At 43.2% G+C, this 26,535-nt stretch overlaps 1 protein-coding gene across 5 annotated transcripts in view; it reads left to right on the forward strand.

Annotated features, from left to right (window-relative positions):
* The window catches only part of PRDM2 (PR/SET domain 2), a 125,917-nt gene that overhangs the window by 30,193 nt on the left and 69,189 nt on the right, over positions 1–26,535 (forward strand). For all 5 annotated transcript variants that reach the window (XM_059375967.1, XM_059375968.1, XM_059375971.1 and 2 more), the window contains 4 exons: positions 1,571–1,685; positions 3,724–3,827; positions 15,130–15,282; positions 21,253–21,379. In XM_059375967.1, coding sequence (XP_059231950.1) covers positions 1,571–1,685; positions 3,724–3,827; positions 15,130–15,282; positions 21,253–21,379 — 499 coding nt within the window. The remainder of the gene's footprint in view (positions 1–1,570; positions 1,686–3,723; positions 3,828–15,129; positions 15,283–21,252; positions 21,380–26,535) is intronic.

Genomic DNA, 26,535 nt, shown 5'->3' on the forward strand with positions numbered 1-26,535 from the left:
AGTACTTCTTAATATTGCTTAATTTATCAGTGCTAAAAATAATTATTATGTAGCCTAGGATACCAACTTCCAATTTAATACCTTTTCCTCCACTGGAAAAAAAAAGGTTTTTGTTGTTGTTGTTGCCAAAATAACTGTTTATAGATCAAAATTTGAAAAATGGGGGTATTATATTTAGAAATGAGAAATTTGTGTGTTAAATTTCACATTTTAGCTAATTAAAAATACCATAAGACCCATTCTCTGGGGGCAGTTTTGATATTCCCGTGTTTTGGAAGGCATTTAACTTGTGCTTGGTGATACTGTCAGGACCAGCCGTGGACAGCAGGATCAAAGCATTTGTGCTTCTGAAGGGTCTGTACTGTCGGCGTTGCTCTTCTGGAGAAATGGATATCAGTCTGTAGATGCCCACTTGTGTGCATTCCTACTCAGAGCAGACCAGAGAGGAGACCTTCATAATGAGTTGCTCACTGCCGCGGGATTTGTTTCTCTGGAAGCAGCTTGATACTTTAAAAAAAAAAAAAATTTGAAATGTTTTGAGTACACACATTTCTATGATATTCTCATCTTTGCACAAAACATTCTTAAAAGCTATAAAAGCTTCACTGTGGGAAGATTAACCTCTTTAGGTTGGAGTTTGCTTTTTGCCTACTTTGATTTCTTTGAAAGTCCTTTAGAAACGATTCCCTTGCAGTGAAATACACCTAGACTATAGAACCCTTCATTCTTAGTGGTGGTGTGATCAGTTCTTGGAGTATATGGGGTAACAGTGAAAAGGCACTTGATTTTCCTTTGACTGAATGTTATTTTTACAGTAACAGTCATGTTTTACCAGTTGGCTCAGATTTCCCCTTTCTGTTTCCTTATATTCATACCTAGTAGTAATCTTATTTCTTAAGATTAAAGTGAAAACTGGGTGGTAATGTATAAAATTCTATTTCTTAAGACTGATATTCTGGCGACTTCATTAATTAGTGACTTGAGAGAAGTGGTAAATTACAGTTTACGTAATTTACCACTAGAAAGGTCACATTTCCATTGAGGGCCCAGAAAAAGTCGGAGTGTTCTGGTTGGAATTTTGAAGCCTCCGTGAAAGCGGGTGTTGTTCCCGGAGGGATGAAAGCGTAGATGGGGCGGGGGGCCAGCTGACGGGCAGGTCCTTCACGATGTGTGCCGAAAGTGTTAAGTAGGGAGTATTGATTTTTATTTTTTAAATGTCCTAAAATGCTGATGGTAGCCTTTAACTTCAAAGTAAGCTTAAGCTGTATTTTACTTCCAGATTCTGTGGGAGTGTAAAATAGTATGTTGCCAGATATTTACATAGTTGGAAAATGACTGTAGGTGGCTGGAACGAAGTAGGTTGACACAGATGTGCTTGAAGGGGGTAGTAGTTTCCTTCAAGACGCAGGAGCCACAGTGACGGCAGATCCTGAGATCCACCACAGCTCCGTTTTCTTGTGTCAGGTGTCAGTTGCATTTTTGCATATTTGCTTATTGGACCAGAAAAGAAAGAAAACACTAACCTGGTCTGCTTCCCTCTGCTCTGATCCTTCTGTTTCTTGACTTGCAGAACACTGAGCCTGTTGCAGCTGCTGAGAGCCTGGCCGAGGTACCTGAACACGTGCTCCGAGGACTTCCGGAGGAAGTGAGGCTTTTCCCGTCTGCTGTGGACAGGACTCGGATTGGTGAGGACCGGGGTCCCGGAAGGAGATGGGGAGGGGAAGGGAGAGCCGCCTGTATCCAGGCATCCTTTGGGAGCATGTAAGGTAGGGAGGTCATCATCAAAGTGACAGATTTACACTTAGACTTAGAAAATCATGGTGGAATTTCTGCATTTTCCAGTAAAGAATCCAGGGTGCACAGAGATTATAAAACTAAACCAGAAATATCCACACGCCTGCCCACTGTCCTTTGTGACTTCGCCTGAGTATTCCCTCCCACTGTCTCCTCGGGGCTCTTCTTCTACTGAGTGTGCTGGTCCCTCCTCTCTGATTTCACTGGGACTTGAGTGTGAGTGCGCTGTTAGATTTAATTTCATTGTTTTGTATTGGTTTTCCCATCTGCCCCCTTCATTGATAGCGAGTGCCTTCGTTTCTTTCCTCTCTCTGTCTCCAGTACCCAACGCGTTCTGGACCTTAGTAGTACTTGAATGAATGACGACCTGAGTGGATCTGAATGCTTCTGGCTGGAATTTCCCATTGAATGCAAACCCAGCTTTTACTGGTTTTTTTCAGTGTTGTTTTTGTGCCCTAATCTTTAGACAAAAGGCTAATAAGCAAATTATAAAAATTTAGTCAAAGTATAGTTTTCGAATAGATCATGTTTGTATCCCTTTTTGTTTTTTTTTTTGTTTTTTTTAAAAGATTTTATTTATTTACTTGAGAGAGAGACAGTGAGAGAGAGCATGAATGAGGAGAAGGTCAGAGAGAGAAGCAGACTCCCCATGGAGCTGGGAGTCCGATGCGGGACTCGATCCCGGGACTCCAGGATCATGACCTGAGCCGAAGGCAGTCGTCCAACCAACTGAGACACCCAGGCGTCCCATTTTTTTTTTTTTTTTAAAGCCCCTTTTTGTTTTTTTAAGGTGTATTTCTGAGATTCCTGTTTATGTGTATGTGTGTGTGAATAAAGTGTTAAAATGCTTTTCCTAATTCTCATTGAGGAATTTTTCAGTAAATTACTTGAGCAGTTATATTGTTTTTTTTTTAATTTTTAATTTTTATAAACATATAATAATTTTTATCCCCAGGGGTACAGGTCTGTGAATCGCCAGGTTTGAACAGTTATATTGTATCATTCACATGAAGGTGGTTGACTGTTCGCTCCACTAACTGACTGTTAGCTTTGTTAGAAACTGGATTCATAGACCTGCAGAAGAGGGACATTTGAACCTCCTAGCTGGACAGGACTGGCTCAGCCTCCACCTTCCTTCTGTGCATCCTCTGAGAGCAGAAGATGCAGGAACATGTCCAAAGGGTTCTTGTCAGTGAGCATCACCCTGGGTGCTGGTTCCCTTGACGCCAGGACTGTCTCCCGCCGTTTGGCCCGCTGCTGCTTCAGCTTGTCCGCCTGCCTTCCGGTCAGTGCCTGGAACCCAGGAACCGCCGAGGACGACGGCGGGACAGCGGCAGGAGTAGCTCTGGGCTGTTGGAAGCTCTGTGGAGGGCGTTGTTAGAGCAGCTTAGGTTTCAGGAGACTTAGCTGGAGGGGAGAGGGTGTTCCACTTTGAGCAAACAAACTTCAAAAATACCATTCATAAATTGGCATTTCCAAGCCTTTATAAAAGCAGTTCATGTTCATTGGAGACCATTTGAAAGCCGCAGAAAAGTAGAAAGAGGAGTTTTGAATTATTTCTAGTTTCACTCCTTTCTCATCTTTTTCTCTTTATTTGTGACTGTGCTGTTCTCCGGGGATTTGTGATTGTACCGTCTGGGTAATTTTACATGTGAAAAATAGAAACAAATATAAACCATTTCTTTCCTACTGATAAAACAATGTAGGTTCTTACAGACTATTTGGGAACTACAGAAGAATATAAAGAAGAAAAATAAAAATCTTTGTGGAAGACTTGATTTCTTCTGACTTGACTTGCTCCCCTTTGACCTGACATTATCTTGCTAATTGCTAGCCTTTTAACTATTTTGTGAAACAGAATTGACTTTAACGCTTCAATCTTTAAAATAGCTACAATAACATTATAAAAATATTGCTTTTATTTTCCAGGTGTCTGGGCCACTAAGCCAATTTTAAAAGGCAAAAAGTTTGGGCCATTTGTTGGTGATAAGAAAAAAAGATCTCAGGTTAAGAATAATGTGTACATGTGGGAGGTAAGAATTCTGGCTCTTTATCAGTGTTCTGTACATTTTTTGAGAAATCGTTTTATTCTCTAAGGATTTGACATTGTGAAATTAAAAGTCATCTTAGTATGTGTTTTAAAATCAAGAATATGTATTTTTCACTACACTTGATCTTAACCAAAAGGCTGAGAAGCGAAGAATATATATTTTTTGGAAGATTTATTTATTTTAGGGAGAGAGCCAGAGAGAGGGGGGAGGGGCGGGACTGGAGGAAGAAGGGATGCAGACCCCCTGCTGAGCGGGGGCTGACCTGGGGCTTGATCCCACCACCCGCTCCCCCGAGATCATGACCAGAGCCAAACCAAGAGCGGGGTGCTCCACTGACTGAGTCACCCAGGGGCCCCTCAAGAATATTTTTATTAAAGAGAAAATGTGTTTCTTTGGATACAGCTGCTGTTGACATTTGTCTTTTGAAGATGCTTGGCTGTCCTCAACAATAAATGTCAGACCTACTTTTGAACATTACCTTGTTCAGGGTCTTTTGCTGAGGGCTGAGACTTTGGTCTGTCACTTTGCAGGCTTGCAGACAGACACCGTAAAAGGCATTCCAAGGTGGCCACAAATCACCGCTAGGGTCTTCTCTGTGTTTTAGGAAATAATCTCTGTGTTGCTGGAATATTCCGAGCTGGATATATTTAGCACGTGGCACATTTATATTTAGTGCTTCAGACTCCTCAGAAGACTTTCAGTTTTGTTGATTTCACGTTCTGTCGAGGATGCTGGAGGAGCGCGGCGCAATAGCGTGTTCCTTACCGAGGTGAAGCTGTCAGAAGCGGAGGTGCCCTGTTCCTCTCGGGTTCTGGGCGGCTCGTGCAGAGTCAGAACCCCTGCTTCCTGCCTGGCAGCGAGGCGTTGGCTTCAGATCCTCCCTTTAGCTTTGTGACTTTCTGGAGTATTTAACCTCTGGGCCCCAAACCCTCAATTTAAAGATGGGGTTAAGGGGTACCTGGGTGGCTCAGTGGGTTAAAGCCTCTGCCTTCAGCTCAGATCATGATCTCAGGGTCCTGGGATTGAGCCTCGCATCAGGCTCTCTGATCAGCGCGGAGCCTGCTTCCTCCTCTCTGTGCCTGCCTCTCTGTCTACTTGTGATCTCTGTCTGTCAAATAAATAAATGAAAAATCTTAAAAAAAAAATAAAGATGGGGTTAATAAAAAATATCCAGGATAGCCAGGAAGATAAAGCCGGTTCTAGCTATTACCTGGAGCGCTGTGTGCAAGTTCAGCATTTACGTGCAATTTAGTTCAGATCAGGTGCTCTGGGGAAGCTGCTCTTGTTCTGATAGGATCTCAGCTGGTGTGGCTCCTTTTCAAAACAAGGGAAGTTTTTTGGCGATTAGAAAAGCATTTCTATCAGATGGTCTCGAATTGACTCAATCTCTTTCACACGTAAACATATACAGGCCTAAATATAAAATCTGCCCAGGAAATGTCTGGATACTTTCCATCGAGAAGTTCTTTGACATTTGTACATCTGAGGTATTTTGCTGTTGTGTTCAGTGTGACCAGCAGTGTTTCTTAACTTGAAGATTTCCCGCAGTTTCTTCCAGTAATTTTGAGTTTGTTTGTTGCGAGTCCCTTGCAGTAAATCTGATGACAGTTAACGCCCGGGGGCCTTAGGAAATGAGGATTTAGCATGAGAATAATCACATTATGCTGTTTCACTATTTCTGAGGTAGAAGAGTGCTGTATTTGTAGAAGAACTGCCCAGCCAAAAAATGATACTAATTACTCAAGATAACGCCTGAATGATTAAAAATGTCTTGACCACAAAATTATGCCCCCAGGTAAATGACTTTTTTAATTTTAGAAATTTCCCAAGGGAACTGACAAACGTGTTCCCCCAGGTTACTGTCTGGAAACCAGGAAATGCATTGCTTAGTTCTGTGTGTATAATGCTAAGCTTAAACAAATGTCATGAATATTAATATTACCCTAAGTTTATTGTATCTGTTTTACCCAACATAACGATTGGGAGATTTTGGGCATAGTATGTAAATGATTAATACTACGCTTTGTAGATTAAGCTTCATTTGTATTGAAATTCGTGTGTAGTATGAGTTCATACTCAGCTTGGTGAACATTGTAATTTAGAGCCATGACCTATTAGCTGTTGTATTTCTACTTATAAGTGCGTTAATACTGCCTTGCTAACTTAAGGTACTCTGTTTGTTATACTACAGTTGGTGAATCCTACGACATGGCCAGTTCTTGTTAGTTTTAAAGATTTAGTTCTTGTCATGGCTGACTTTTCCTTCTTAACGTTAAAAAAACTGGATGTCATTCAGGTAGTTCAGACTACAGGGTATGTATTCCATAGAGAAACCTGTAAGCCTTCTGTTCTGTAAAATAGAAGTAGATAGGATCTGACATGTATGTAGAGATATGTCTTAGGCAAGGTATAGAAAGCATCAGTTAGAATGTATGTATTCTTCTAGAGAAAAAGAAATGCCAAGTAAAATTTAGTATATCCCCATTAATTTAGTCCAACCTTGGTCTTAGCCTCAGACTTGCATCAGAATGCCTCTTATTAACTAATAAGAACTGCTTATCATTAAAATCTCATCTTGGCATTTGTTCTTCCATTAAAGCCCCTTTAAAACCGGCTTATCTTTTAGCAGCCTGGTGTCTTGCCCCAGCTAGAACTCCATTTTCAAGCTAATCTAAGACAAAGTGTTAAATTGCTTTTCTTGAGCCCTTGATTATCTAACACAGTCTTAAGTCCTCTAAGCTTTCACTGAAAACATTCTATTAAATCAGAAACAACAGAAGAGAGACAAGTATCCTCAGGGTGAATGCACAAAACAGTCAGATTCTCCTAAGAGGAGAGCATTCTTTGAGCAGTTTCTGGGGAGGAACTGCTAGCTAGCCAGGGTAGCTGCGGTCAGTGCCCGCCCCCCCCACCCCCCACCGAGAGCCATCTGCACTATTCTAACCACTTCTGACAAAAGCCTTTCAGATTCACTTCATGGGTCTCAGATCTCTTCCCATGAGATGAACTTCTGGGTGGTTTGCCTATGAATTGTTCTAGTAAGTCTTTATTTTTTAGAGCAGTTTTAGGTTCAGGGCAAAACTGAGCTGAAAGTACAGAGAGTTCCCCACACCACCGTCTCCCCCACTACGGCAGCAGACTGGTGCCTCTGTTAGTCATTCGATGGACCCGCACTCACACCCCGTTATCACTCAAGATTCCTCGTTTTCATTAGGGTTCCTTCTTGGTGTACATTCCAATAAATCTTTTTTAAATTATAAATGTAATACATGCTCATTGTAGAGTAATGTAAATAATACTGTAAGCTATAAACAAGAAAGTAAAAATCATCTGTGAATATTTTGGTGAACATTCTTCTAAGTCTCTGCTCCTCTGTCTGTTTTTCTTCTGTCTGTCCCCTACACTGGTGGGTACACAAACACCATATATAGACACCGCACGCCACTGAGATCAAACAGCGCAAATGGCTTTGTGTCGGGCTTTTCTCTTTCAGTATGTAGTGGACATACCCATGTCAGATTGTTTCACCTCTGTCATTATTTCTTACGGCCCCCTAGAATTCCATTGCATTCCTTCCACTGTTGAACCTTTAAATAGTTTTAATCTTTTCATGATATTACCAGTTCTTCTGAGTATGAAACTCACTGTTTTATACGTGGCTGCTTGGCTCCATAGCTCAGGAGTTAGAGCACTGGTCTTGTATACGTGGCTGCTCACTTGCTTGGTTATCTTCTTAAGATAAATTTCTGGAAGTATAATTCTTAAGTCCGAGGTTATGTACATTTTCATATCTGGTGAATTCTGCTAATAGACCTCCAGAAGGATTCCACTAATTTACATAACTACCAAAAGTACGTATTTTTCGCTAGCTTTTGAAAACCTAGTATTGTTAATCTTTTTTATAGTGTTCCCTCCCCGTCCTGCCCCTAGCCTCATTCTTACAAATGAAAACTGATAGTTTTTTTTTTTTTTTTTAAGATTTTATTTATTTGATAGAGGTCAAGAGAGTGAGCACAAGCAGGGACAACAGCAGTCAGAGGGAGAAGCAGGCACCCTGCTGAGCAAGGAGCCCTATGTGGGACTCCATCCCAGGACCCCGGGATCATGACCTGAGCCCAAGTCAGGTGCTTAACCAACTGAGCCACCCATGTGTCCCGAAAACCGATAGTTCCCTGGTTCTATTTGCATGACATTCATGTAGGCAACAACTTTTGAGTCGGGGATGGCAGGAAGATGTAGAATTGTGTTTCAACTAAAATTGATAAGTTCTTTCTGTATAATGAGAGGACTTTAATTGTCTGAACCGTTAGCATTTGATGTTAGCAAGTGCATCCTCTCGTCTTTGCTAGCTCAACGCTTCTAATTTCGGATTATTTCTAAGTTAAAAATGGAGGCAAGAAGAGAAAAGAGAGTAGAAAAGTCAGTCAGCTGATCCTGTAGAACATTTTTTCCAGAAAGTACTATTCAGCTCTTCTTTCCAGCTTCTAAGCCGCACGAGGGTAGTACTAGAGAAAAAGCCTGGGGTCACATGGACGTGCAGGCTGCCACCTGTTCTTTGCAGCCCTGCAGCTACGAGTGGTTTTTACATTTTTTTTAAACAAAAAATCAAATGTTTCATGATACAGGGAAATGATAGGAAACGGAGATGTCAGCTGATGAATCGAGTTGTATTAGGACATAGCTGCACTCATTCACTTGCATGTTATCGATGGCTGCTGTGGCCCTGTGCTGGCAGAATTGACTAGTTCTGACAGGGACCGCGTAGCCTGCCGAGCCGAAAATATTTATTGCTGGTTGTTTACCAGGCTTGAGAAGCGCACCTGTTTAATTTTTAAATTTGTATTTTAGGATTGCCTACAAGTTTGCTGATTGTAGTAAAATGTGCCACCACCCATTGGATTCCCTTGTGTTTCTCTTATTCTAGAATATTCAGAATATTTCAGATACAATAATGTATTTAAATAGTTCTAAAAAGAAGCCTTTGGTTTTCTAAAGCAATCTGAGCAGTGAAGTAGTTGGTGCTAAAGATCCATTTTCGTCTGTAGTCTCCAGGGAGTTATTTCCGTGGGGTGGCAGTTTCGGTTTGTTTTGTTTGTTTTATTAATTAATTAATTGATTGATTTGACAGAACAGACAGAGATCACAAGTAGGCAGAGAGGCAGGCAGAGAAAGAGGGGGAAGTGGCTTCCCACTGAGCAGAGCCCCATGCAGGGCTCGATCCCAGGATCCCCGAGATCATGACCTGAGCCAAAGGCAGAGGCCCAACCGGCTGAGCCACCCAGGTGCCCCGTGGGGTGGCAGTTTTAAAGGTCCTTAACAAGCCCTCCGATTATCTAATTCTGTAGCTCAAGAATGGCTGGAATGTGAACATACCAAGAAGAAGGTGTGGTATTTTCCAGGTAGCAGTGTTAATAACTTAGGAAGATGTAACTTTCACTAAATATTTTCATTGAAATGCTCATATACCAAGTGACGCTGTCCTTTTCTTTTTTGTCTTACTTTTCGATAAGGATAGCAAGCTCCTCATAGGTTTATTTGGCCCAAAATAAGAAGACGTTTATGAAATTACTTGATAGAGATGAATATGGCTCAGTAAATATTAGCTGAACTTGAACATAAGAGAAAAACACTTGTATGATCTTACAGAGGACTAAAAACATTTGTAATATGTATTTGTAGTTGAGTACTTTTTAAAAAGATTACTGGTCTTCATTTTTGCTTAGAATTTCTTTCCCTTCTAATGTTAGAGAGCATGGGCTGTATTTTGAACCAAAAACCTAGAATAACTGTGGGGGCGGAAATCCTGAAACTGACTTCTGCAAGCTGAGTTGCTGTTTACTTACAGAGACGCTCTGCCTGTTGGGTTTGTAGAGATGTGAGCCTCCCCTCTTCCCTTTACTCCGTTTGTTAGTCTTTACGAACGACTTTACCAAAGTCTTCACAAAAGACTAACAGACGGAGTAAAGGGAAGAGGGGATGGTAGTAGGTACTGTCTGTCTTCCAGGAACACACGGGAAAAGTGGGAAACAGTGTATAGATCAAAATATTGGAAATTCCAACAAGCTAAATCCCCAGAGAAATAAAGGTGGAAAGGAGCCTCAGGAGCGTGAGCCTTCAGGAGAGGTTCTGTCCCACTGTTAATAATGCATTAGAGCTCTTTGAAGGGCAAGTCCAGAGAACAGCCAACAAAATGGTTTTATCTCTGTAGACTCGTAATTTTGGGGGGGCTGTTTGGATGCAGAAAAGACCTATCTCTGCCTAAGAGTTGGGTCAGTATGAGGAGGCATCCTCAGTGCCCTGTCTTAATTCCGGGGAGTGATTTCTTTCAGAGTAAGTTGGTTACTCTAGTTGAGAGCGGATAAGGACCTCACAGGCCAGCAGCTGAGGATTTGAACGATGGACCTTTGCAGTAACTGAATGAGAAGTTTTTCGGTTTATGATTTTGAATTAGCGCATGTAGAATAGAACAAGTAAATGATAAGGAAGCTAAGTGAAAACTCTCACCCCCCACCCATGAAGTCAGCGTGTTTAATAGTTTGATTTGTTTTTTGCAAAACATCCTTTATGTGTCAGGAGGCTTTAATTTTGATGCATTTCTAAATTGGAGTGTGTACTGAATTTTGATTTTATGGCTATTTCACAATGACTGGATTAAATTGAATGGAAGTTGAGTGGCATGAAGATGATGTTGTGTTTGACAAAGAGTCAACATCCAGTCTGTGCTCGGTGGTTAAGGGCAGAAAGGAGGTCCGGTCTCGACAACGGAGGGAACGTGCAGTGTGGGAGGAAGGGTTTGGAAAGAGGAGAATTGAAATGGAGGCAGAAGGGAGGGGACCGGGTTTGAATCTTGGCTCGGACTTTCAGTGACTTTAGTATTCTAGTAAAATTACCAACCTTCCCTAGTGTCTGATTTTTAAAAAGGGGCTTCGTAATATTTCATAGGGTTCTTGCAAAGGTTAAATAAATAAAAGAACACATTAAGCATCTAGCCCTGTGCTTGAGGTGGGTGAGATGAGTTCCTCCTCCTTGAGTTCTTCTTCTCCAAGTAGGGAATTTCCAGCTGAAGGTTAATGCGTAAAAATTGTCTGTATATATGCAGTCAGGTACCTCTGCTTTGTTAAAAGGGACTGCTTTATAGATTGAGTCAGGAAAAATTATTGATTATATGAAAATATTTTTTGGTCATTATAAAGATTTTGGAAATAGATTTGTTGCATATCATTTGTTGAGTCTGAGCTAGAGTGGGAGTTTTACCTGTCTCTGCATTACCTTTGAGGGAAAGGAAGGGATTCTGGTTGGTTCTCCTGGTGCTGCAGCGCTTTTGAGGTCTCGTACTAGTAGTTAACACTCAGCAGAGCGCGGGCACATCTCAATGTTTGGATTTTGTGTGTCAGGCACTGAAGTGAATTCCGATTGGGAACCAAGGTTTGACCCGCTGAAGTAGAAATTGTATAAAAACATGTTTTCATCCCCGTTCCTAATTATAAGATTAGATTCTTAATAAATATGAGAAAGCTACATACTTTAAAAAAAAATGTGTGTGATGATAATGATGGCACGAGGAGGAGTGTCATCCGGCCTCGGCTGCCTTCAGTCACGCTGGGGCTTCCATGCTGGAGATGGACATGGTCTCCCCACCCACATTCATTTTTACTTAGAGATTATACTAAGCAGAGGAAAGGCAGGAAAATTCAGCTAAGCAGGAGAAAGAAAGTAAGGTGATGGGTAATCCCACTTCTCAGAGAAAACCATTACTAATGGGTTCGTGTATTTAGAATCAGGTAATTTTTCTCTAAATGTAGTCCTATGTTTAATTTTTTTTTTTTTAAGATTTATTTATCTGTTTGAAGGAGAGAGACAGAGCACAAGCAAGGGGAAAGGAAGAAGCAGACTCCTTGCTGAGCTGGGAGCCTGCTATGGGACTCAATCCCAGGACCTGGGGATCATGACATGAGTTGAAGAACCGTCTGAGCCATCCAGGCGCCCCTGTATTCTTATGTTTAAAACAGAGGTGGTGAGGGCAGTTGGGTGGCTCAGTGGGTTAAGCATATGCCATAGGCTCAGGTCATGATCTTGGGGTCCTGGGATCGAGCTCCACGTCTGGCTCCCTGCTCTCCCTCTGCCCCTCCTCCTGCTCATGGTCTTTCTTAAATAAAATCTTTTAAAAAACCCAAAAAGAAAAAAAATGGTATCATCTTAAACCATACTTTCTTTAAGTGGCTTTATTCATTTGTCAGTAGTTTTATGACTATCTTTTATACCAATAAAAATATTCCTCCAGCTTTTCGTTGGCTTTGTTTTCTTCCAATTATATAATGTGTATTCATTGGAAAAATTCTTACGGGCTATAGAAATATGTAACAAAATAAAAGATTCCACACAAACCAACTAATTGTTTACACAAAAGTACTTTTTAATGTCTGTTTAGTATTCTGCTATGTGCATGCATTATCATCCGGAGCTAATCCATTGTATTTTCCACTTGGCAATTAATTGGAAACAGTCTGTATTAAAAGACACTGTTGTTCTTTTTTTTTTTTTTTTTTAAGTTTTTTGTTTTTATTATTATTTTTTGTTTTTGTTTTTAAAGGTTTTATTTATTTATTTGTCAGAGAGAGAGTGAGAGCACACAAGCAGAGGGAATGGCAGGCAGAGGCAGAGGGAGAAGCAGGCTCCCCGCCAAACAGAGAACCCCATGTCGGACTCAGTCCCAGAACCCTGGGATCATGACCTGAGCTAAAGGCAGTGGCTTAACCGACCGAGCCACCTAGGTGTCCCATACACTGTTGTTCTTGTACATATATCTTAGTATAATTGCCAGTTATGTCATGAGAATAAATTCCTATAAGTGTATATGCTAGCTAAAGTGTGTGTACATTTTAAAACTTTTTTTTTGTTATGGACTACTAAATTCCATCCAAAAAATGATAACCAGTTTATTCTCTGATCAGCATTGTGTGGGGGGATGTTTGCTTTCTAATTTTTTTTTCCCTCTTAAAATCTTTTTTTACCAGTTTGATAGGTAAAAATTATTTCATTTGAAGTTATTTTTGACTATTATATTTCTAGTTTAGTTTAATGAACTAGTTTAATTAAACTAATTAAACTAATTAAATTAAATTAATTTTAACTAATTAAAGGTAAGTATAATTTTTTTTCATGAGGTTTTGGCCATGTGTGTTCCTTTTTGAATTATTTCTGTACATTTAAAAAATTGAGGTGTTCCTCTTTTTCTGTGAAATAAATGTTTTAGTTTAAGTATGACTTAACTAATGTTTTCATCCATTTTGAAACAAAATGAACCATACATAAATAAGGAATTCACACAAATGGACCAGCAGAGGTCTGTGTTGACCAGGGGGCCAGGAAATTTGGGCACAGTTGGTATTGTCATCCTCAGGTCTGTGGGCAGACTTGGTATCTCTCCCCAGCTGCCTTCTTTGACTATGTGGGGTTTTCCAGTACCATCTCTGTTCGACCTGTTGATTTCTGCATCTGTGTCAGTATGTCTGTGGGGAGTGAGTAGGACTGTGCCATCCACTGTGATAAATCGAAACAATACTTTTGGTCCCCAAGCTAATAAAAAGTAACAGAGACAGACTGCAAAGTACAGTTACTTCCTTTCTCTTCTCCTGTCATTGGCAAACATGACGATGTCTTTTAAAGATTTTAAAGTAAAGCCCCCTTGCATTCTAAAAAAAAAAATCTTGCATTGGGATGCTGTTTCTCTCTCTTTGTAACATGCCATTTGGGGACTTCCCTTTCTCTGAAGGGAGGGGAGTGTGTGTGCACGCACGTGTGTGTGTGCATATGTATGTGTGTATGTGTGTGTGTGTGTGAGCAATTCGAAAATGGATCTAATGTGACATGGATAACTTTTCTTTAGTGTGGTGCAGGTAGATGTTCAGTAGAGAGCTGATTTCTGAATAAACTCGGGCAACAAATAAAGGATAGTGAAAATACTCTTCTTGGCATGGCATCTGTCACCTAGCTGGTGGTCCTTGCCTGAGGGCAGTGACACATTCGTATTAACAGCATCCTTTTATCCTTTCCGTACTTAACTCATTGAGAGCCCTACGCAATGCCAGGCTCCGGTCACATCTCCAGAGTGCTCCAGTGAGCGAAAAGACTGACGTGTCTTTTCTTCACAGAGTTAATGCTCTGGTGTGAAGATGCAGTCACTAAATAAAAGAAGGAAGGAAGGAGATGATCTCATACTGTAAAAAAGTGTAAATGCTATGAAGAAAAATAAACCGGGGATATGGCTGGGGGTTGATGGGAAGAGAAGGATTTATGGTTTTAACCGGGATGGTCAAGGGAGGTGCTGTTAAGTATGGTCCAGGTCCGACAGATTTGGTTTAAGTATGTGGGTCACTTCAGGAAAGACCAGTTGAACTCATAACCCTCATTTTCCCCATGTTAAAAAAAAAAAAAATGAACCTGCTTCATAGGGTTAAATGAGATGATAACACTAAACTCCTGACATCTGACTCCCACCAGGAAAGCAGAATGGTTTGTACCCAGTGAGGGGGGTGCCGCCTCCCGATAGACACAGGCTGGGCTACGCAGGCATGCTCGAAAGGGCTGAGAGTGGGGGCGCCTGGGTGGCTCCGAGGGTTAAAGCCTCTGCCTTCAGCTCAGGTCATGATCTCAGGGTCCTGGGATCGAGCCCTGCATCGGGCTCTCTGCTCAGCTGGGAACCTGCTTCCTCCTCTCTCTCTGCCTGCCTCTCTGTCTACTTGTGATCTCTGTCTGTCAGATAAATAAAATCTTAAAAAAAAAAAAAAAAAAGAAAGGGCTGAGAGTGAAGAGTGAGCGCTTTGTTCCAGAGGGAAAGCTACGGTAAAGAAGTGTGTGTCATGTGGGCAGGAGAGAAAAGAAGAAATGGGGGGGGGGTCATGAGGATTACCAGTTTTGGATCTCCGTTTTCATTTTTTCGTTTTCTTTTCTCCATTGCTTGTTTTGTTTCTGTGAAATGTAGAATATTGTGTATATTTTTTTTTTAAGATTTTATTTATTTATTTGACAGAGCGAAATCACAAGTAGATGGAGAGGCAGGCAGAGAGAGAGAGAGGGAAGAAGGCTCCTTGCCGAGCAGAGAGCCCGATGCGGGGCTCGATCCCAGGACCCTGAGATCATGACCTGAGCCGAAGGCAGTGGCTTAACCCACACCCTGGCGCCCCAATATTGTGTATCTTGAAGAATTGTTTTGAAAGTTGAAAATGGAAACATTTAAGAGACCCTCCTGTTTGAACAGCGGTGTTTCCTCCCTTCTTCCCCCAAGGTCTATTACCCAAATCTGGGATGGATGTGCATTGACGCCACGGACCCAGAGAAGGGGAACTGGCTGCGGTATGTGAATTGGGCTTGCTCCGGAGAAGAGCAGAATTTATTTCCGCTGGAGATCAACAGGGCCATTTATTACAAAACTTTGAAGGTAAGAGTGTTGGAGCTGGTTTGCTGTGAGTTACTCTGCTTGCATTTTTGTGACAGACAGTAATGACTCTGCCAGCCTTAAAAGGATTTATGTCTGAAAGTGGTTCATCAACACATGGCAGGGTCTTTGTTTTTAAATATACAGTTGCCACTGCTTTGTGTGTACGAAAGCATGAAGATTGGGTTAAGTAATTACATGCTGTATCTTCATAGATACTGATGAGTTAAGCGTGTGGCAGCCACTTCCCTCCTCCTAAGATACAAATGCACCAGCCACTGTTTGACTGGCAGATTTATCCAAGCGTAGGAGACTCATCGCTGGCTGCGGGGCTTCTGTGTTAACCGAAAACACATTCTTGGTCTTCAGTGTCAGTAACTGTGGATTAGCTTTTCATTTCCCTAGATTTTATTCAGAATGGAAGTTCAACAGAACGGGTTTCTTCTTGCTCAGTTTTGGTTTGGGGACATTAATCGGTGAGATGAAAAGAAGAGGAAAGTCATCTTCTAGAGTTTGTGGTGGGGTTGGAGGTCACTGGGTGCGTGCAGGGCAGTTAGCATGAGGCAGCGTTGAGTGGTCTTGCATTCCTGCCACAAGCAAGTCCCTGGCTCTGTCCCTGTCCTCGTGTCCTCTGAGAAGGTGACTCTGCACTGATCCTGCATGGGAATGTTCTCTAAAGAATAGATACGTTTACTAAAATTGCTGCGTTCCAAGTTTCTGTTTATTCACTTCCATTTAAGAATGTCCTAGACTGGGGGACAGTCCATGGAGACACATGATGAGCAGACTTGAAGACAGTGGTCAGCCTTGCAGCATGGTGAATTTTACTAATATGGTAGCACTGGCACTTCTGGAGATTTAGTTAACAGAGCAGTTTGATTTTCCTTTGCTGTGTTTTTCCTGTCATCATTAGCCAGTTGGACTGCCTTTTATTTCATATACACCCAGCTTCTTGCTTCTAGATCCTCTGGGAAATATTTTTCTTTTGTGGTATCTTCTCATGTAAAACATCTACTCTCTTCCTTCTCATTTTCTTTCTTCTGGATTGTAATCGCACGATCTCCTAGTAGGTATGACTGTGCAGTGCTGTTATACTGCAGTTTGAAGTTGGATTCAGAACCTGATTCAAGAATTCATTCATTGTTTCCCTGCAGTTTGAAGTTGGTTTCAGAACGTGATTCAAGAATTCCTTCATTGTTTCTCAAACTGATTTAAAGGGAGAGGTACCTCTGTTTAAATTGGTGAGGCGGAAGCCTGGTGGAGGTGAACTAGCAGTGAGGGGCTAAGTGGGAGAGGGGACCAAGGGAGAGCAAGCCCAGGGCGATCCTCAGACGCTTTGCATTTCCTTCATCAGACTTCCAGTTAAAACATGTTCATCTCTGGTAGCAGCTCTGAGAAACACTGAGAATGGGGAGAGAATAGGGTTTGGGAGAGTGAGCTCTGAAGCCAGACTGCCAGATTAAATCTGGGCTTGCTTTTTGACCCAAGGCAAGTCACTGGGACTGTACTGGCCGTGTAACCATAGGCAAGTCACCTTTCTGTGCCTTCGTTCCCTTATTTGTAACATATAGATAATTACAGTTTTGACCTCATAGGGTGATTGCGATAGTTGCATAGGTTAGTAGAGGTAGAGCGCTAGTTCGTAATAAGGCTAAATGCTAGCTGTTATTTTTGGTGAGGTGGTACAGTCCTGGGGTTCAGAGTGGGGACTCTGGAGCAGATTGCCTTGTGAGCGAATTCTGGCTTCTGGATGTGTGACTGGGAGAAGTTATTTAACCTCTCTTAATTTTCTCATCTGTAAACAATGGAGGGAATAGTACAATTAATACGGTTGTTGTGAAGGTTCAACAAGCCACTAGTTGTAAGGTTCTGTGAACAGTTCCTAGCCTAACCTGAGTACTCCTGTTAACCAGTTGTACCATTGCTATTCTTTTTACCTGTCTTTGTTTGAAATAACATAGTTCTGTCTTTGCAGATGTCCCCCAGTCCTGACCTTTGATGTTTGCTCACGTACGCACAAGGCCTTTCAGATTCCTTGCCAGTGATTATCTCAATATAATCTTCTAGATTAAGCTTTCTGTGGGTTAGGTTTTGTAAATAAATTACACGTGATGTTCCTTTGGGCTCTGTATAGCCTTCTCAACTATCACCCAGATAATTAGGAAATCTCCACACTGGCCTTGTTCAAAACTATTTTAAATTCCCAAAAGTTTGATGTTAGCCTGCCCTCCGTTCATTCATCTCTTCATTAGTTTGATAAATATTTATTGAGAGTCTGCTGTGAACTAAGTACTTCTGTTGTAGTGAGCAGAACAGACAAGATCTGTGGTCTCATGGAACTTCAATTTATGGATAATATACAATGAGTAAAATTATAATTTTACAAAATTATATAATTTTATATCTGTTCCCTGGGAAGACAAGACATATAAACCCTGTCCTTCCTACCCTGCTAGCATGGGAACGAGTGTCACAGAAAGGTCCCTGCAGGAAGGGCAGTCTAGGAAGAGGGTCCCGGTGGAAGCAAAAGTCTTAAAGCAGTAATAAGTTAATTTTTTTAATTTTTTATTTTTTTAAGGAATGAAAAAAAGGCTAGTGTGTCTGGAGACACTGGAGAGGAATGGTAGATGAGGCTGGTGAGGTGGCTAGGAGTCAGATCAGGTGGGGCCTCGTGGCCCACAGGGAGAAAGATGAATTTCAGTCTTGAGTTCACCTCTTTGAGAGCTGAGGGTCTGACCCGTGACTTGGAAGAGTTCATGCTGGCGAATAGACTGTAGGTGGCTGAGCGTTGACCTGCTTTGTGTATTCTTGTAATTCTAGAGTAGTTCTCTTATTTTGACCTAGTGTCAGGAATATTTATTGGAACCCTTGCCTCTTCCTAATTGGTCTGGTAAAATTTCAAGTTTATATTTGCTGATATTTAGATAGGAAAGTACGCTTGGTTCTGTAAGCCTGTCAGAACTCACAGGAAAAGTTGAAAGATCTTGAAGTCATCTTGTTGTTTTGTTGAACATCACAATATAATACATAAAAAAGAGGTTGTTTGGTCTTAAACTTTATTTTTTAAGATGTGTGTTTATATTTCCTGTGTTGAAGGACATAATTTTTCTTTTCTGAAATTTGACTTACAAAATCTCAAATGGGCTAAGCAGTGAAGAAAAAACAATGTAGTATCGAAGCAAACAAGCACTGATTAAAAAAATATATATATATATTATTTTCCTCTTCATAAAGGTCTCTTAGTTGTGTCACTGTTTTACTATGAAGTGGGGAAGTGATTAGCTCTATGATACAGTGATCATCTCAGCTGCTAGCAGTTTTGAAGGTGTTCAGTAGCTAATAAATCAGGTTGCTCTTAACCTAGCTGTTGACCAGCTCCTAACCTAGCTGTTCCTTAGCTATTTCAAGATGTTATATTATGAGGCACCTGTGTGGCTCAGTTGGTGAGGCATCTGCTTTGGCTTGGCTTGTGATCCCAGGGTCCGTGCATCGGGCTCCCGGCCCAGTGGGGAGTCTGCTTCTCCCTCTCCTTTCGCCCCTCCCCTGACTTGTTCTCACTCTGTGTCAAATAAATAAACTCTTAAGAAAAAAAAGAAATGTTACATTAAATTTAAGAACAGATCCTGTTGTTTTATATTGTGTTTTGCAACAACAAAGGAGTACCCTCCTAAGTAAAGAGTTGGTGCTGATACTTATCTTCAGGCAGTTGCTAGTACAGTCAGTACTCTGCAGAAGATTGCAGTGGAATGAACGAGGAAACTAAGCTCTGAGTCTCAGAGGTATGTTCAGAACGTCCAGTGGGTGTCTTTGTGTTAACGCAAAATGCTGTTTGGGTTAATGACATATTGGGAATACATATTTTCTCTTTCCTTCCTGTGTTTCTTTTTTACTTTGGTTTTATTGAAGACATCACTTATTTCTGTGAATGCCAATCATTTCAAATGTTACAGGATACCACCATTCCATAAATATGTGACTTATAACAGAAAGAGAAGCAGAGTATACATTTGGAACTAGAAATAGCTTATTTAAATAATTAGCTCATCAGATTGCCAAAAGTTATCTGCAATAGCTACTTCAATTTATTAAAAGTTATATATTAGATTTAGTTTTTTGGTTTAGGTGTAACTGATTCAAGAAGGGAAATAAGAGTACATTGGTTTAAAGATAAGAAAATGGCACATTTTAGTCATCTGTGGGGCGCGGGGGAGCAAAGGAAACAATAGCTTGTTCTTTTATTTTAAAGAATTTAGACTATCTTAAAATTCGGACTACATTAACTGAGTTCTATAGAGAATGAAACAAAATAAAGTCTACTTTCAAGGGCTTTATTTACACGAGAAGGTACCTTAAAATGAGGAATTACACTGTTTCTAAACTGGCATCTTAGGTGGAATTCACCTGCATCCAAAACCGAGGGCTTCCTCTTCCATAATCCTCGTGCAGTGATCAAAATCAGGGCGCTAACACCGGCGCCGTATTTCATTAGCTCATCTATACACCTTACTCACACTTTGTCAGTTGTCCAGCCGTGTCCTTAGAGGAAGAGAAAATTCAGTTGCATTCAGTTGTAATGTCTTATCAGTCTCTTTAGTGTGGACAGTCCGTCAGTCTTTCTCTTGTATGGCCTTTCAGTTTTGAGAGAACTGGTCAATTACTTTGTGGAATGCCCAGCAGTTTGGGGTTGTTCATATGTTTCATCATGGTTAAGTTGCGGTCATGCATTTGGGGTGGAGAACTCCAGAAGTGATGATAATCTTTCCTGTGCCTTTTATCAGGAGGCACAGGGTGTCGATTTATCTCATTCTAAGGATACTGTTTTTACCTTTGTAATTCATGTTTTATGGGGAGATGTTTTGAGACCATGCTAATACTGTTACACACAAAACTTATTCCTACTAGTTGTAGCATCTGTTGAGGAATCAGTTATTACTGCTATGATTACCAAGGGGTGGTTTTCTAATTCCATAATTTGTTTTTCTTTGGTTAGTTGGGATCTACTTTAAGGAAGAGTTTTTTCCTTTTTATTTATTTACTTGTTCATTCATTACATTTATATCAGAATGGACTCTTATTCGCTGGGTTTTATGTGCAATTTTACTTGTGTTGTTACCCTTGGGACGTTTTGAACAGATGAGTCATTGTGAGAGAAGCCAATGAGCCATGTCCTTAAATTGTTTAGGAATGTGATCGTCCCACTCGGTTATGTTCTTCTTTAGGATCTTCTGGGTGCAATCAGCGTGGTGGCGGTCCGTGTCCTCACCACTCCTGGCTCTTTCAGAGTTAATGTTTTAGGAGCATGGTCCCTGTGTGGTATTTATAGGCACTTCCTTCTGCATTTAAAAGTTGTCCGGTACAGAGGGCAGGGCAGTGGGTTCTCCTTGGGCCCCAGCAGGCCGGCGGCGGTGCCCGAGCGCTGAGGGCGGGACCTGCCTCTTCTCCCGGCGTTCCCGTGGTGTCAGTAGCGGTGCGTGTACAGATGTGCCGTGACTCCCAGGTCCTGCATGCTGCACTCGCTCCTGGCATCCGAAACGGACGCGGGTAGTTAGCTTCCAACACTTCTCCTTCCAAGCCGCCGCCTTCTCTTACCTTGTGCTTTACGTTTCTCCTGAGCCTAGATTTCGGGGGCAAAATGGTTGCGCGTCTTATTTTTCCTGCTGCGTGGGCAGTCGTGAGGCTTGGAACAGTGAGGTTCGGTGAGGTGGGGCCCTGCGGAGTGGACAGCGGAGCCGCAGGTCCGCCCGCGCGGTCCCGGGGAGAGGAGGCGGGCCGGGAAGTGAGGTCCTCCCTCCAGCAGAGGGTCCCTGCCGGGGCCGCCCAGCCCCGCGGCCGCCAAGGGTTAAGGAGCCCTTCCTGCCGGGCTGGCCTGGCTCGCCGCCCCAGCTGGCAGCGCCGCCCCCGCCCCGCCCCGCCCCGCCCCGCCAACAACCGCCGCTCTGATTGGCCCGGCGCCTGTCTCTTCTGTCCCCGCAGCCAATCGCGCCGGGCGAGGAGCTCCTGGTCTGGTACAATGGGGAAGACAACCCCGAGATAGCAGCTGCGATTGAGGAAGAGCGAGCCAGCGCCCGGAGCAAGCGGAGCTCCCCGAAAAGCAGGAAAGGTAGGCGCCCGCGCCGCCCCGGCTCCCCCGCCGCCGCCTCCGCCGGGCCGGACCGGGGCCCCGGCGGCGCCCGCGGCTCTCGGTGACCTTCCCCGGCCCGGCCCGGTCCCGGCCCGCGATCCCGGTCCCCGGGCCCCCCTCCCCCCGGGCGGCTGCTGAATCACGGCCGGACGCCGCGCTGGGGCTCTTGGCTAACTTGGGGCCGCGGAGCCGGGCGCGCGAAAGTGAGCGGACCGAGCGCCGGGAGGCCCGGCCGAGGGCGACTTGTCACTTGGCTCGGAACCTCGGAACAGCGCGCTCCGGGTGGGAGCGGCGGCCGGTCTCTCCGGAGCCCTGCGCGCCCGGTGTGTTCTCGGCTTTTTGTGCTGTTCGCCCGCGAGCGCGTCCGGACAGGGTTGCGGCGGTGACAGTTCCAGGTCCGCAGATTCGGCGGCCTCGGGGCCGGCCGGGAGCGCGCGGGCAGGGCCGGACGCCGCCGCGCTGCCCCGGGCCGCCGCCCCGGGCCGCGCCGGGCCCTGCCCCTCCTCTGGGCGCGGGGCCGGGCCGGGACAGGCCCCGCCACTCCTCCGGCTCCGCTGCGCGCCGGGCCGGGCCGTGCTGAGCGCGATTGCAACACTCGGGGTGGGCGAAGGTCTGAGCGCGCCGGACCTTCTCGAAATTAGGCCAGGAACAAAATGGAAGTTGAAGAGTGCTGTTGGGTCACTCTTGACTCCACTCCTGCAGCTTTATTTTGTTTTACGGTGGTTTCGAACAAAAGATAAAGCGTAGTCACACTTAAAAAGGGGAGGGGATAATTTCTGGGTAGGAAAATAGTTTGGTTGGATGTATCCTATTTCCAGCTGGCATTCGGACACGTTGGGATTTTTTTTTTTTTAAAATAAGTAATTTTAATGTGAATTCGTGAATCTTTCATCGAGCCCAGTTTGAATATATGCCAAGGCAGGGTATGGTAGTTTCTTAGTCCTGTAAATCCTTTTTTGTTCATTTGGGTTTTTTTTTTGTTGTTGTTGCCTGCCTTAGGTCTTAGGTAAATTTTTGTAGTCATCACAACTTAGGGGTCCGTCCTTTACTCAAAACATTGCCACGTGAGTTGTGGAAATCACTGTAAATAAAATCGTAAGGTAAAGTTAATTTTGGAAGAATGCAAAAAGAATGTTTTAGGCAAGAAGTCAATTGTGGTTTTTTTCCATTACATATTCTTTGTATTTCACAGTGTAATGCGAATACAACTAACTCATTCAAGAGAAAGTTAGTGGGGTCTTTTCCTAAATACATGTGTTCTGTTTATCAAATGTTACTTCACTGTTGTTTTAGGCCATTAAATGCTTTGCTCCTGCATCAGATGATCTGGGTCTAGAAAGTTCCCAAGTGTTTCTTCTGCTGCTATAATTATTAAGGTTTTTGTTGTTTTTAGGCTTAGAACATAATTGTTGGCAAAGCGTTTACATATTTCAGTTTGTTCCTTTATTTAGTGTTCATTTGTAAGTAATGCCACCAGCCTCTCCAGGTAAGTTGTGATTTGTTTATAGGGGTGGGAGTTGTGGTTGGGGGTGGGGGAGATCTTTACTCTGCTACTAAGTATAATTAATGATATGTTTAAATATATTCATAGCTTCCTAGCAGCTTCTCTCAGGTTTTTCTCTGTTCAGCATATTTTGGTGTGTACGTTTAGAACATTTCATCACTTTGCTTTTTTTTTTTTTTTTTTTTAATCTCTAGATTTTTTTTCCTGCTCATTTGATTGGATGTAGAGGAAAAAAAAACTGAAAATAAACTTTGTGTTATTAGTGATACATGAATCTACACATTTACATTTTTATAAACCTGCCTGGATTGCTGGGTATTTACGTTGAATTAAGTAGTTCATGTTATCCTGTTATTATTTTTGTATTTACTCTGGGAAGCATATAATCCACTGAGTCTTAGGTTTTAATGAAACCATTTGGATGAAGCTCACTCTGGGAACTTAATAGTCTGTTTTGAACAACTTACTGGTAAAGAGTCCTGAAGTTGAGCGAGTTTAAATAATGAGTCAAACCTTCTTTGCTTTCAAATTAAATACTCGGTGAACACTAATTTATAGCTTGCAAAGACCTGAAACGGAGAACTTTTATTATAACTTGGTTCTGTTTATGTCTTATGTGTGACCTCAGACACTTGAATATTTTTTCGGGTGGTGATATCAGAAAGGAAATCAACACACATTTCATTCAGTAGCATGTTAGCTTAGGAATTCTGAAAGCCAGATGTTGAAGACTCGCAGCTGACAGGTAGACCGACGGTGGACCCAACTTCATGTTGGTTATGAGGCAGGCAGAGAGAAACAAAGGGCCGAATTCTTCAGAGTTCTGGGCCACGGCTCCTTTGCAGGACAGCTGCTCTGCCTACAGCTGTGCCTTGCATGTGGCGCCTTTCAGAATTCATCCCGTCATGAGATCATGAGGCATGTTCTGGGCAGTCAGAAGGCCCACTTCCTTTACAAAGTGGCCTCTTCTCTCTCTGTCTGTCTCTCTTACTCTTTCATTCATTCCGTTCCTGTTTAAGTCCCTGCCGCGTGCTAGGCACTCTGCAGGGTTGAACAGTGTGGTGGTGAGCAGAAAAAAAGCAGTGACTCTTGTCGTGTCCCCTGGAGTCTAGTTGGGGAGACTGACATTAAATCAGGAAGTCCTGGTCCGTACCTTGATGGTTGGCATGGAATAGGCCTGTGGAGTTTGTTGGCTGATTTGCAAACAAAACCCCACACTAACCTTGTAACGAAGGAAGAGAATGCAGTCCTCGGAGAACATAGTTCATATTGTCTCTGACCAGGGAGCATGCAGTTTTGCCATGGGCCAAAGATGTGCATACTTGAGGTGTTTCAGATGAGAATTTTGAATTCTCGGCTTTGTGATTCATCCCAACTTCTTACATGTCTGAGCAGCCCGTCAGGAGATGGAGCATAAAAATTTCTTGGAGGGGACGGCAGGTAGAGAAGAAGGGAGGGTTCTTAGTGTCTGATTCTTTGGTTAATTTGATTTGCACCACAGTAAGATTGTGATCGGAGAAGTAACATAGAAAAGCCATAGAAGAATTTATCATCTTCTTGATTTGTGTCTTGTTTGTTACTGTGAGAAAATAAAGAGATCGAACTTGCTTGTTAGCAGTAAATAATGATTATTGGCAAAAGTTCTTTCAAAACACAAACTATAATAGCAAATTTGATGTTTCCCTGCTGTCTCCTGGCCACAGAAGAGCCTTACCTGATGTTCTTTCATTGTCAAAAAACAGTAGTGGCTCGTATACCTGGACTTAGCGGAAGGAATGTAGAACACGGGATTCCTGGGTTTCTACCAGGTGTGTGACTGGGGAAGTCACATCACCTTTCTGGTGGACAGTTTCCATCACTTTAAAAACCGGTGTTTTAACATGGGAGGGTCTCTGTACTGCCTGGCCTCATGGGGTTGCTGTCAAGAGCAAACGAGATAATAAAAGAGAGTAGTTAGCGCAGTGTGCGGGTCCACGGTGACCCGGGGACAGTAAGGGCTTCCGAAGGAGTGAGGCTGGCAGCTTGTCTCTTGCAGAAGAACTCTTGAGTTTGTGACTCATTTAATCAGTCGGTATTTACGGAGGATTTCTGTAGGCCCAGGCAGTCAGTGGGCCTCGCCACTCGGCTCTTCTGTGGCAGAGTCTCGCCCTTTGCCAGTTCACCCTGATTTTTGGCCTACTTCTAACCTATTGACTTTTCCGTTCACAGCAAACTAGAGAGCGGAATTATTTATAGCAGCAGACAGTTTTTAGAACTGATAGCTGGCCAGAAAGGAAGGCGGTTTATGACAAAACTGGCAGTGAATTGTGAAGAGTATGTTGCTCCTTCAGCTTCCTTGAGAGGTTTAAATAATCCTTTATTAGAAACTGTAAGTAGGGACGCCTGGGTGGCTCAGTTGGTTGAGCGCCTGCCTTCGGCTCAGGTCATGATTCCAGAGTCCTGGGATCGAGTCCCGCATTGGGCTCCTTGCTCGGCAGAAAGCCTGCTTCTCTCTCTGTCTCTGCCTGCCTCTCTGTCTGCCAGTGCTCGCTCTCGCTCTCTCTCTCTGACAAATAAATAAATAAAATCTTAAAAAAAAAAAAGAAAGAATGAAAAAAACTGTAAGTAGCCCCTGAGAATGCCACCTACATTCTAGTTTCTGTCTAGGTGACTTGTAGTCATCACAGACGTTAAATTACAGTCAGCTTAAAGAGGAAATGTTTCATGTGTCTCTCTAATCAGAGTCATTCAAGTAAAAAATCGTGGTGCCGTGAAGAACACCTACGTTTTCAGTAGTTGCACGTGTTTGAGATGTTTTCTCCTCCAAAGGTGACAGAGCGTATACACACTTGGGTCAGGTGAAGGAGGTAAGAGATCCTTGTGCAAAATGATTTGGTCTGAGGCAGTTTGAGGGAAGGAAGTAAGCACTGACCCGCCTGTGTGGGCGACAAGGACCCCTGATGCCCAGAGAAGGGAGGTCGGCTGGGCGCGCTGAAGGTGGAGAGTAGCAGGGAGGTCGTGCGCAGGGGCCTTATGGGACTGTCAGAGCCAAGTGGCGAATGTCCAGAGGGTCTCCCCTCTGCCTCACGTGACAGGCATTTGCTGTGTCTGTGTCGGACAGTGTGGTAGATGCTGAAGTTACCGCAGAGAACTGGGACGACCAAGGTCCCTGCTTTCACGTAAGGTGTCGTTCTGGAGAGCGGGGGATGGCCAGCCAGCCGAGCAATGGTGGGACTGTTGGAACGTTAGGTGTGTGAGCTTGGGGGGCCGGGGTGAGACACGGCCAGGGATGTGTAGCCAGGGATGGCCTTTCAGAGGCTGTGACATAAAGGACACAGGGGTGGGCCCCGTCCAGTTCAGCTCCAGGAAGATGGACTGATTGGGATGTTCGGTCAGCAGCTTGGGGGGATTTATTGCCTCAGTTGGGGTGGGGGCATGGAGGGGTCACCTAGAAACCCACACAAGTGTTTTTGCATCTTTTTTTTTTTAAGATTTTATTTATTTATTTGACAGAGATCACAAGTAGGCAGAGAGGCAGAGAGAGAGAGGAGGAAGCAGGCTCCTTGCTGAGCAGAGAGCCCGACGCGGGGCTCGAACCCAGGACCCTGGGATCATGACCCGAGCCAAAGGCAGAGGCTTCAACCCACTGAGC

This window comes from Mustela nigripes, chromosome 14 (genome assembly GCF_022355385.1).
Source record: "Mustela nigripes isolate SB6536 chromosome 14, MUSNIG.SB6536, whole genome shotgun sequence".
NCBI lineage: Eukaryota > Metazoa > Chordata > Mammalia > Carnivora > Mustelidae > Mustela > Mustela nigripes.